Genomic DNA, 12,975 nt, shown 5'->3' on the forward strand with positions numbered 1-12,975 from the left:
GGGCAGAGGTTAAATGCAGTGGCAACAATTCATTCTTTCTGTCGTTTGTGTTCAAGCAATGAGTGCCGTGTCATAGGAAACAAAATAAGTCCGGGGGGGGGGGGAACACTAAGGATTGGGGGTTACCACTAAAGCAGCCCAAGGAAGACTGCCTGCCTTTGGTCACAGAGTATGATTTGACATGTCAGAGGTGAGGACAGAAAAGTGGATGGAAAGGGGAACTGAACAGAATACATGGCTGGCTGGGAACCCCCCCCCCCCGATCAAGAGCACTCCACGCAGCAACACTTTGTTGCAGGTCCCGCTTGACACTCTGAAGGAGAAGCATTATTAGTTTGGCTTAGGGGAAACCCCTCCTCCCGAAATGGATGTGTGAGAATGGATTCTGATGACAGGGATGAACCCTTTTCTTCTGTGACAGTTTTGCGTTCAAATCTCAACATCCCTCTCTCTGCAACTGCTGCCTCCCCTTCAGTGGGGAACCTCAGCTACTAAAACACATCACTGCAATAAAATGACATGATTGTGGGGCATTTGCACAACCAAATCACGGAATGGATCCAAGCCTTTTTCTTTTTTAAAAAATTTTTTTAAACAAGGGGTGACAAAAAGGAAAAAGGGAATTGAGGTTCAGAGGGAAGAGGAGAAACAATATCATACTAACATCCATTCTATACATATTGCCATATCAAAATTTCAAATTACTCTTTTTACTATTTTCTGCCTTCCAGGTTTAAGTTCTCATTTCAGATCCAAGGCTTTTTCTTTTGAAGCTTGCACAAGCATTGCTTTCTGCCACTGACATTTCTCAAACCCCATTTGAAAGTGTGGCTTTGAGCCCACAGATATCCCATGCATCACCATGCTTCATGTTTCAACTGCATCTTTATGAGAATGTGGCTTAGTGGTAAACCTTCAAGTGACAACATGAGAATGTATTTCTGCCACTTGCAACTCTCCTTCAGGCAAGAAACACTCGTGTGTGACCTTCAGTCAACCTCTGTCTCAACAATTTCCTTGGTTTGTCCCCGGTATGAGTGAGATCCGAGCCATTCCCTTTGATTTATTTGTTCATTTTGAGAAAGACATACATTCCATGCTTGCCACAGACCACTATGATACTTCACGAAGAAGATATGACTAAGGAAAGATGGTATTCATGATATTAGATACAGGAAGATGGAATCCCGATTGCCCACAAGCACAGAACTTGTTGTTGCTGTGAAAACACAAGATACCTGCAGTGAAAATGCCAGCATAACTCTAGACTGCATACAACAAAGAGGTGACTTTTGTGCACTTCACTGCATGACATCCCACTTGGGTGCCCTGAAAGGAGGACAAGTACATTGCCTGCTCCAGCTTCTAATGAACAGCTTTGCCATCTACTCACCAACTGTGTTCTCCTGTAAGGGTTGTGCTTTAGTACAGAGGCAAAAAGTCCAAAGCAGGAACAGGAACATCCTCACAACATCAAAATAATCCTTTTATAACCGCACGTTATGGATTCACTTAGACAAACCAGCCGATCACACCAGGTACGTTTAGGAGCTCTAGAACCCAGCACACATGGAGAGAGAGAGAAAACATCTGAAAGATACTGGGGGGTTTTTATCTGAGGAAGAGGTTGAGAGGGATATGAAACACAGCCATAGCCTTGAACTGTTCCTTAGGCAGCTTTGCCTTCTGAGGGACAAAGAGGGTTATTTTTTCCTCACACATTTTTGTTTTGAAGCCCATCCTTCCATTGTCTTCTTGTCCAACAGAGGCTATCTTATCTGAAAGGGGCCACTAAGGAAGGGACACAGAGACATCCTGTGGAAATGGGGGAAGAAGGAGAGATGGGTCACATTATCACCACCTTCATTTTTAAATTCTGTTTCCTTTAATGGGGAAAGGGCAAACCAGAGAATGTAGTAGATTGAGGGACACTCTCCAGACTGTCAAAATTGAGCAAAACAGCACTGGGTGAGTGAGATGAAGCATCTGTCTACACTCAGTCGTGGACCCTTTCAAGTGAAATGGGATTTTGTTTTACAAGTTAAAGGCAATTTCACATATCTCTGAAAGTGTGTCAACATCCTTAGGTTTGGGTCCCCCCCCCCCCGCAATTCTGAGGCAAGAGATTCACACAAAAGCAATCCCTAATAGCATCAAGCCAGACAGGCATGCTTAGGGAGGCTACCCATTTGTCACATTTTTTTCTTTTTCTTTCTTTCTTTCTTTCTTGGCCATTATGAATGGATCCCAACATATGCTGGGATCAAAACCCAGCAGTTTTGCACATCCCAGCAAATCCCCTCAGGATAGCCAGTGTGCTTATGTATGGACTAGGACTCAGAACTGGAGTCCTTAACCATTTCACTTATCTTGAAACTCCGAGTAGGGTTTCTATGAATTCCTATGACATGATGGCACATAACAACACAAATTGGGAACCCTGTCTCCTGGGTCTGTTAGTGAGACTATGGATTTGCAAACAACTGTTTCTGGGTGGAATGTCTTTTAAGATAAGTTTCAGCCTGTATTTCTGCTTAAACAGGAGACACCGTTCAAGAAGGGATTCAAAATGTCACTCAAAGCTAGGCTGGGGCATGGCAGCAAAGAAGTTGGAGTTATCTCGTGATTTTACCAAATAAAGTTTAGATATGGGTGGAGCTTAATAGGCTCACCAGTTCTTAAATGTTGGACCCGAGACTCTGATTTTTAGAGTTCATTTTCTGAGCCTCAGACGTCAGACCTGATATCACAAGAGAATGGGATTCTGCCAACCTGACATTCGAAGGGCCTGCCTGATATTTATTCCATCAAAAGTTGTTACTGCTAATCATGATTAGATCTGACTTTCTGGCACATGTCTGCAGTATATTTTGCTTGGCCCGCGAGACTTGTTCGTGTTTTTGTAGTATTTCCAGTCACATTATTTTGCCTACATGATCATCCATGTGGGTTCTTTGGAGGGAGCTGCTTAGCATGTCTAGACAAAGGGGACTGTTTAATATGTGGGTCCTTGAAACATACTTTCCATGGATAGTTAAATACATCTGTGTGAATGGCTACAATTTAAATGCCAGGGGGCAGTACAGAGAAATTCACATCAACCTGGGACAAACCTCTAGACGTGGTCACACCTCATTATTTCTGATGGGTGGATCAGTTCTGCATAGGGTGTTTGAATGTGTGGTGAATCTTGTGGAAGGAGAGCTAACTAAAAGTTACCCCAATTTAAAAAGCTCACTTTTCCCAGTTGCCATGCAAACTTGAGAACCTGAACAATGGTCAGCTGAGGGTCAAGATTAAAGCAAATACATGTTTTCTCCTCTTACAACATTCTCTTAAAACACAAATCTTTCGGTGCTATCTGCATGAGATGTCAAACATGTTCTGCAAACCCATGGTTGTATTCTAACCATCCAGTTACAAAAGACAGTAATTTTTCAAATGCAGACTGTTAGAATAAACAGACAATTTAGACCATTGACCATCCATAATTGTTTATGTATTTATTTAAAATATTTTTACTCTGCTTTTATCCTTAAAAGGATCCAGTAAGCAGGATTCTAGCCTTTACTCTGGCGCATAGTCTAACATTTTTCTATATGCAGCAAAGGGGGAAGCCAAAGTGGAGACTAGTTTACAGCCAGCAAGAATAAAAAACAAACTTCTCACTGTATAGACATTAATGGCAATTGTTGATTTTGCGTTCCCAAAAGATAAACTGCCACTGAAGGGGAACAATACGACAGATCAAGGGGAATTAAGTGCTGTCATAGATACTTGGAGGCTGATGTATTCTTCAATTCAAGATCAAATAAAAAGTGACATATTTCAGCTGAATTTCCACTTGACGTACAAGAACATATAATAATGCTATTTCCTGGCCATACTTTCTTTCATTGCCAACCACGGCTCATAGTTGGAACCTTGTATGATTCATTTCGATACTAGCTGCACCCACAAAGCTGATCAATGGGAAACCATTAGAAGAAGATGATCAGTGGCCTCTTGTTTATGTTTGTCCTGCTCTGAAGATAAAAATGGTGCAAAGGCATTGCCGACCATCATGTGCTATTGATATATATGGGATGGAGGAGTTTCTAGCCTCCAGACACTTGCGTGCTAGAAGTAAGGCACATTTAAATCATTTATGAATAAGTAGAAATATGTGGAGTATCACACTGGAAGAGTTATTACTGCTAAGAGATCATTAGTCACCATAACAATGTGTTCGAATATGTTCCTAATGGCCCTTTGATCCATTTAGATTCTAGGAGGGCAACAAAACTGAACAAAAAAACAAAAGAGCTGTAGTATGTACACCGTGTATCTTTGCTGGTGGTGCCAACTCTACTTCCCTAATCTGCTACATATAAAGAAATCCCACGGAAGAAATGCGTAGGTCCCATTTTGATTATCCCATTTGACATGGCTTGGGAAAATTACTGGTTTGGACTATAACTCCCAGAATCCTCAGTGGATTGGCCACTGGCCATGCTGGCTGAGGAATAATGGGAGTTGTAGTCCAAAATATACACTTCCAAGTGCCGTAATTTGACAGGAAGCCATGTGAAATAATAAATTTTTGTTAACTTCTACACCAACACAGTCTGTCAAAATCACAAAGAGAAAGGAGCAAGAAAAAAAAAAGGATGCTTATTATAGAAGCTGTGACCAGTGGACCAGTGACATAATGGCACAGTCCTGCTTGTAATTTACTGGAGGTTGCACATTCCAGATAAGCTTGGACATGCTTCTAAGATTGATTGTTGGGGGTCAAGGAACTAAGAAGACCACATTTTGGTAAACAAATTACACTAAGACTCTGTGAGCTCATATTCTATCCCAGCAAAAATTAAATAACAACAAAACAAAATTACTTGGCTTTAACTGAAACTTTACTGGAAATGAAAACACAGATAAATCAGGTCAAAATAAGCTAAGACTGCTGAAGTGCACAAAAATGGATAAATGCAAAAATCACGAGCAAATAAAATCCAAGTCTCTCTCTAAAAGTGTAACCTTGCTTAGTGTCATATCCTTGTACAGTACTTTATTATGGAAGCTGTGTGCACCATATTTTAAAAATCTCTAGTTACTAATACTTCATTGCGCTTCTTTCAGTTGATCAGAGAGACAGTTACGGTATGACACATGGCTGTAATGGAAGAAAGGGAAATACGCTGGTCAAAACAAATTATTTAACCCATCAAAAAGAAGCACATACAAAGAAAGAACATAAAGTTATTCCATCAGGTGTGCAAGATTATTAAGAGCTTTCTATCTTTTCCACCAAAATAAGAACTACAAAACCTGTGTGGAAATAGTGTTGGACCAGAATTCAAGAGATCTGGGTTCAAAATTTCTTTTGGCCATGGAAGCTCACTGGAGAGTGAGTGGCCATGGTAAACCATTCCTTGATCATTTCAGTCACCTTTAAAACCACATTAGGGACGCTGTAAGTTGGAAGTGACCTACAACAACATATAACACATAGCAACAGATAGGAATCAATAAGGATTGTGATCCTAGTATGTTTTGATGGGGTAACTGAGCAGGGATAGAGGAAGAAAAAAAGATGCCTCTAACACCACTGAGTATGGAAAAGCCACGGTTTCAGTCTAATTAATTTCAGTGGAAACTGAACACAACTAGCTTTGCCTAGGTCTGACCCATAGAAATTTCATCAAGCCTTTTGAATCTTTTGGAATAATTTTTAGTTATTGGAACTAAAAAGTGGATGGCCAACTGACTCCCTGGACCTAAAAGAATTACATTTTCCCAATTGATCCACCTGCTTTTGCACATGTATTTTTTCCCAAGGTGGTGCATGTTGAAATGTTCAAGATTTTGACATGTTTTTAATTTTGTATCCACTATGATAGTGGTTCTTAACCTTTGTTACTCGGATGTTTTTGAACTGCAACTCCCAGAAACCCCAGCCAGCACAGTTGGTGGTGAAGGCTTCTGGGAGTTGCAGTCCAAAACTCCTGAGTAACTTGTATGCAACATCAATCCCTCCTTGAACTTCACTGTATCAAATAATTTTGACCAGTTTCCAATATTCCCCTTTTTGGGCATGATATCTGAGTGGGTAGTGACCTCTCAACTCAAAAGATGGAATGGATGGGCTTAGGTGCATTTCAATTCAGCTTCAGGTTTTGGGACAAAGACAGCTCTAGTCACCTTGGTGGACGATCTATGCTGGGAACTAGACAGAAGAAGTGTTTCTCTGTTCACTCTGCTGGACTTCTCAACAACTTTCATTGACCATGGTATCCTTTTGAGCTGTTTCTCTGGAACAGGACTTGGAAGCACTATAGCGGTTCTGGCCCTTCCTGGAGAACTGAATTCAGAAGGTAGTGCTGGAAGTCTGTTTGACATCTTGGCCTTTGATGTCTCTCAGGGTTGTTTTGTTCCCTCTTTGATTTATCATTTATATTAAACTAAGGAGTGTTTTGGAGTTCAATGCCACCAGTGCACTGAAGACACCCAGCTCCATTTCTTTCCCCCCATCTAACTCAAAGAAAGGTGTTCTTGTTATAAAACAGTGTCTGGCAGTAGTAATGGAGGCAAACAGATTGAAACTTAATGCAAACAAGGCAGAAGTGCTTCTGGTCAATTGAAAGTCAAGTAAGGGATTTTCAAACCCCTGTTCGAATCTCTGCTCAGCCATGGAAAATCACTGGGTAGCACTGGTAACCACTCCTTGAACATCTCACACACTCCAAACCCTGTAAATCAGAAGCAATTTGGGGGTACCTAAGAATAAAGTTTGATAACAGAATGGCATAAAATTTGCAAAATGCCTCTAAAACACCCTCTAATAACAACATAAGAAAACGGTTACTTTTTAAGCTAATGGAGTAAATTAGCTCCAAGTAGTTACATGATTTTAAAGTGCAAGTTTGCTGAACCCTTGTTAGACAAAGAGCAACTCATTAAGGCTAACTGCAGTACCTATAAGTAGTTACTACCAAGTTCTCTACAGAATTACCTTTCCTGTGGGATTATTATGTAGAATAATCCAGGACATGCTAAGACATCAAGAAAAATCTTTGATGAGGCCCCCTATATATACAGGGACCTCATCAAGGATTTTTCTTTCAAATGGGTAGAGAGTTGGCAGACAGATATAAGCAAACTCCCCAACTTCAGACTTGCTCCAGTTGGGCATAAAACCATTTCATTAAAATGTATATGTTTTTAACTTTAAAAAAAAAAACAAATGATACAACAAAAAAGCATATCCATCTTTAACCCGGGACTGCCCATTCCTCTTTACTAATTTCTCTCAACCACCCTATCTGGTACATATACATGCAACTATAACTACTTCTACACCATACAAGTAATCTATACCAGAATTATATAATAAAAGACTGAACAAAACATATAACAGATAAGCACAGAGGAGGAGGAAAACAAATGGCTGGGGAAGGGACATGGAAGGCGACCTCAGTCTAGCTGCAATCAGTGTCTTTCATCTTAGAGAATCCATTATCGGGCCTATTCTATGGCAATATGGCTGGCGAAACGGCAATATTTCTCCAGCCGTATTGCTTCTTCAGAATGTCATCCAGCAGAGCTGTTTCGGGTGGTCCGGGATCTTCTTCAACTGGGAAATCCGGTGGAGGTCCCGGACTGCTCATCAGCTCGCTGTGATGAGTTTGCGATTCATTTTGAGGGGGAAATCACTCAGATTTGCAGTTGGACTGCAGTAACAGTGGGTTGGACTCCACTGTTACCACAGAATCAGGGGATGTATCCAGTGTTCCATGCTTAAATCAAATATTAATGGATGAGTTTTGATTGTTGAGACCTGAGGATGTGGACAGGGTGCTCGGATCTGTCCATTCTACCACCACTCTGCTTGACCTTTGCCCATCTTGGCTAATTGGAAGATCTGCCAGGGCGTTCGCACCTGGGTCCAGGCCGTGAACACCTCTTTGAGGAGTGGTCCCTACCACCTTGAAAGAGACAGTAATTTGGCCACTCCTTAAGAAGCCTAACGTGAACTCAAGGCTGGTGGTTAATTACCAACCAGTGGCGAACCTCCCTTATTTGGGCAAAATGTCGGAGCGGTGCTGGATGAAACGGGTTTTCAATCAGGTTTCAGGCCGAGTTTTGGTATGGAGACTGCCTTGGTGGCACTGTAAGATTACCTTTGCCGGGAGAGAGGCAGGGGGAGTGTGACCCTGTTGATATTCCTGGACCTCTCAGTGGCTTTCAACACCATTGACCATGGTGTCCTTCTGGATAGGCTGGCTGGGTTGGGAGTTGGGGGCACTGTTTTACAGTGGTTCTGCTCCTTCCTGGCTGAACGTGTCCAGAAGGTGATGCTGGGGACAGTTGCTCTGTCCCATGGCGTTCCTGTCATGGAGTTCCTCAGGGCTTGATACTGTCCCCCATGCTGTATAACATCGACATGGAACCGCTGGGAGAGGTCATCAGGAGGTTTGGGCTGAGGAGTCAGCAATATGCTGACAACACTCAGCTCTACCTCTCGTTTTCCACCAATCCAGGTGAGGCGGTTTCTGTGCTGAACTCATGTCTGGACCTGATAATGGACTGGATGAGGGTTAACAAATTGAAACTCAATCCAGACAAGATGGAAGTGCTGTTAGTGGGAGCTTTGGACAGGCTGGAGGGCCATTTCCCTGCCCTGAATGGGGTTACACTCTCCCTAAGGGACAGGGTCCGCAGCCTGGGGGTGCTCCTGGACCCCAGTCTAACTCTGGAAGCCCAAGTGGACTCAGTGGCCAGGGGCGCCTTCCTTCAGCTGCGGAAATTATACCAGCTACGGCCCTACCTGGACAAGCAGAGACTCATGACAGTTACACACACACACTGGTAACATCTTGTATAGATTACTGCAATGCGCTCTACGTGGGGCTGCCTTTGAAGACTGTCCGGCAATTGCAGCTGGTCCAGAACTGAGCTGCGTGGCTGTAGACAAAGGGCCTTTCCAGCAGCTGCCCCCAGACTATGGAACGCCATCCCAATTGAGATTCGTCTGGCACCAACGCTGATGACATTTTGGCACTAGGTCAACACCTTCCTGTACCAGAAAGCTTTTAATTGAAATAATATCAACTGTGGGTCCTGATGGCAATTTTTAGAGTATATCTTTTATTTCTTTTTATTTATTTATTTAACTTATATGCCACCCACACTACCCAAAGGTCTCTGGGTAAATTAATATATTTTAATTTACAATAATTAAAATACAATAAAAATAAAACAATTAAAATATATACTCTAAAAACTGCCATCAGGACCCACAGTTGATATTATTTCAATTAAAAGCTTTCTGGAACAGGGAGGTTTTGACCTGGCACCGAAATGTCATTAGCATCTGCACCAGACGAATCTCAGTTGGGATGGTGTTCCATAGTCTGGGGACAGCTGCTGAAAAGGCCCTTTGTCTACAAGCTGTCCCTCTTACCTCCTTGAGGGAGGGCTCAAGGCTAGATCTTAACTGCCAGATAGGTTCATAGGGAAGGAGGCAGTCCTTCAGGTATCCAGGGCCCAAGCTGTTTAGGGCTTTATACATCAAAACAAGCACTTTGAATTGGGCCCGGGCAGCAACTGGTAGCCCATGTAATTTAAACAGAATCGGCTTGATGTATCCCCTAATTAAACAAAAATGAATCGCATTTTAATTGTTTTCTCTTTTTTCCTGTATTTTAATTGGTCCAAGCCACCCAGAGACCTTTGCGTAATGTGGGCAGCACATCAGTTAAATGAATAAAATAAATAATAAATGAAATCTATTTAGGTCAATCCGTATAACTTTCGGTACATGAACCACATATTTTGATATTTTTTTGTTCTCTTCCTGTTGTGTGTTATTTTATCCCACAGGCAGCCTTAGCAACAAAACACATCATTCTATAGAAATGAAAGTTTGCTATGAAACTACATATTGAATGCTGGACAAAAGACCTCATGGATCTGGTTACAAAGGGAAAAAAAAAACATTTTAACACACCAGTTCAAAAACTGAATAGTTATTTATTGTTCCAGAAGTACATTGCTCTTTTATACATATTTAATAAATGATACAGGATTTTACACATGTTCAGTATTTAACTTTATTTTAAGGACTTTTCTCCATGCCCCCTCCCTCACCCCAAACACACACAAAGGATTCCGCTACAGGATTGCTCATTTTGTTTCTTTTTTTCAAATGCTGCATACAAAGAGGATAAAACAGATAAGAAATCAAAAAAGGAAAAGAGAATTGAAAACAGAAGTGAAAAATGAAAGACAGAGGAGGAAAAGTGGGAAGAGGAAAACAACGGGAAACATGCATCCATTCGGTCCAACATGCCATCGAGTGAGAGGAGGCAGCAACAATCCTGTCTGCATTTCCACATTGGCAAAGGCACCTGGCGTCTGGTTTATATTTATTTTGTACACTTTAAAACATGGTTCTCCAGAAAGTGGGAGCCTCTCGCCTTGACACAGTGAGAAGGAGTGAACTCCAAGGAAACACCTGGCCTTTCTGCAAATTAGGCGTAGAAACCTATTCCAACTTCCATCCTGTCTCCACTGTATTTATCAAACAGGACGATAAGAAGAGGCCGGCTCCATCCCATGCAGGATGCAAGATCCACTCAGGAAAAAAGTCAGCCGTTTGGTCAGAGGTGGAAGATGACGAGGAGTGCCATTTCTGTAATTCTTTTAGTGAGAGAGTGGCTTGCAGTCTGCTACCCCACAGAAATCCTAACCCTCAGGCAATAAGCATTCTTCTAAAGCTACTTAAAGAACAGAGGGCTGGGAATCAGTGTGGAACTGTGTCTTTGCTCCAGGCTTTTGACAAAGCCTCTAAACCAGGCAATTTCATTGACATATCATTTATTTTGCTAGGTAAGTATCAAATTTAATCATCACTGTTCTAAAGCTGCTTTTTAAGGAACCATGATTGTGAGACACTATACATTATATATATACACACTATATATATATCTATATATATGTATATATATATAGCATATGTATACATGTATACACATACACTACTTTTATTTGATAATTCAGGTGGTTACCATATTGTGAGTGAGAAAGACCGGGAATGGCAGCATTTCCTCTGCAAAACTCAAAATGAAGAATTCTCTCATGCAACATCACCATTTATATGCATAAGTCGATCCAGAGTAATGGACATGTTGAAGTTAAGATGGGATTCAGGAAAAAAATTAAGGTATCAGTTAACCAAATATTCAGAACAAGGAGTATTTGGTTTGTGATATTGATAAAATTGAAGGAATCACTAATCGTCCAGTAAGGGAGAAAATCTGCTTGATATTTCATGGGCAGAGATGAGGAAGGTCATGATTTTTTTAAAGGTAAAAAGTAGTGTCATGTTAATTCTACCAAAAGAGAGGAAAAAAGACACATTAGGTCCAATTTGGAGTGCATGTGAACAGCAGTAAAACTCTAGTTCAGATCACCAGTAATAGCTGCTTACAATGGCTTGACTTTTCTTCACTTTAGTGCACAATTATTTATTACTACCAGTATTCTGAAACTGGAGATTTTCTTTTTCAATTTTAATGAGCTGAGCAGGCTGCTGTTGTTTCATCTAGAAGCAGACACTGCAAAGCTGGAGAACAGCACCCTCCTAGAGTGTCTCTTCATGAAATACCCAACTTTTTGATATATATTTTCACCAAGAAATTAAAAACATTGAATGTGACAATATCTGCCAAGCCCTTTGAAAAAGACTTAACATCCCATAATGCCTGATCTTCTGATGGAACATACTGTACCCTTCTCAGTCAAGGTTGTTGTCTGATTTAAAAAAAGCCCTCCACGCAACCAAAAGACCTCCCAGCCGCCACCTACAGTACTTCAATTAAAGAGGCGAGAGCTATTAACAGGTTTGCCAATTCTGCCAGGGTTCAGAGGTCCTCTGCTGGTCAGTCTTTATCACCAATTTGGCGGACAGGCAAATGTATCTGCAAGGGGTCTCGAAGCCTCTTAAGATCCAATTCTGCCTGAAAATTTAACGAGAAAAAATACTAATGATAAGAACCGTATTTCTCCCAAAATAGTAAAATGCAACATAATTCGATTTCTTTACTGCTGAAGCTGTAGCAATTAGAAAATTTTGAGACAACACATACATGATATAATCTGAACCAATGATAATAAACAAACACAGATATTAGCTGCAGGCATTTGGTCAGAAGAAAGAATTAAGCAGAGTAACCTATTTGAATGTATTAATCCCGAAATGTTTTGAAATTTCAGCTGCAGCAACTTCAAAGCAAGTGACTTTCTAAGCTGTGTAAAACTTCTGTATCTTTTCTTAGAGAATGTATATCCATTTAACCAGATAATACATATTTTCTCTACACAATGAAACAATATAGCACTCCAATGAACCCAGGGTAATGCCAATGACAGAATACATAATTTTATACATGGAAGCATGGCCGCCAGCTGTCTTTCAAAAGTTCTGGCAGTTCAGACTGCGAGAAGCTGAGGACCAAGGAGGTATGGACAGTTAAGAGAAATAAATGTTCACTGGCTCTATGAGACAAAGTGATTGCATTGGTTGAATCCATAAAACAATGAACAGATGGACTCTAAAAATCCAGCGTCACACAACAGACTACCCAAATTATTTGGAATACTTCTGCAAAGCTGTTTTACAATGCTTTGAGGGGCTCCCCCCAACAGAAGAAATAAAATATTTGTTTTTATTATATTATTTTTACTTTTATCTATTATTGTTAGTGCCCAGAGTAGACTTAAGTCTAGATGGGCAGGGTATAAATAAATAAATAAGCAAACAAACAAATAAATAAATAGTCTGCCACTATTTCTGTCTCTTCCCTTGTTCACACCTATGCCTCAGCAAAAACTTGGAGAACCAGCCTCATTCTTCTCATCATCTCTTTAACTGCGATGTAATTTTACACAATTTGTAGGATCATATCCCCACATTCTATCAAGGGCAAAAAA

At 40.9% G+C, this 12,975-nt stretch overlaps 2 protein-coding genes across 4 annotated transcripts in view; both read right to left on the reverse strand.

Moving 5' to 3' along the window:
* The window catches only part of OIT3 (oncoprotein induced transcript 3), a 55,094-nt gene extending 47,323 nt beyond the window's left edge, over positions 1-7,771 (reverse strand). Inside the window, exon 1 of the mRNA XM_020783153.3 lies at positions 1,394-7,771. Coding sequence (XP_020638812.3) covers positions 1,394-1,463 — 70 coding nt within the window. The 5' untranslated portion in view covers positions 1,464-7,771. The remainder of the gene's footprint in view (positions 1-1,393) is intronic.
* A 2,223-nt stretch (positions 7,772-9,994) lies between these two features.
* Positions 9,995-12,975, reverse strand: part of MCU (mitochondrial calcium uniporter) — a 120,089-nt gene continuing 117,108 nt past the window's right edge. For all 3 annotated transcript variants that reach the window (XM_020783152.3, XM_078391362.1, XM_078391363.1), the window contains exon 8: positions 9,995-12,002. In XM_020783152.3, the coding sequence (XP_020638811.3) occupies positions 11,925-12,002 (78 nt within the window). In that variant the 3' untranslated portion in view covers positions 9,995-11,924. The remainder of the gene's footprint in view (positions 12,003-12,975) is intronic.

Source organism: Pogona vitticeps, chromosome 3 (assembly GCF_051106095.1).
Source record: "Pogona vitticeps strain Pit_001003342236 chromosome 3, PviZW2.1, whole genome shotgun sequence".
Lineage (NCBI taxonomy): Eukaryota > Metazoa > Chordata > Lepidosauria > Squamata > Agamidae > Pogona > Pogona vitticeps.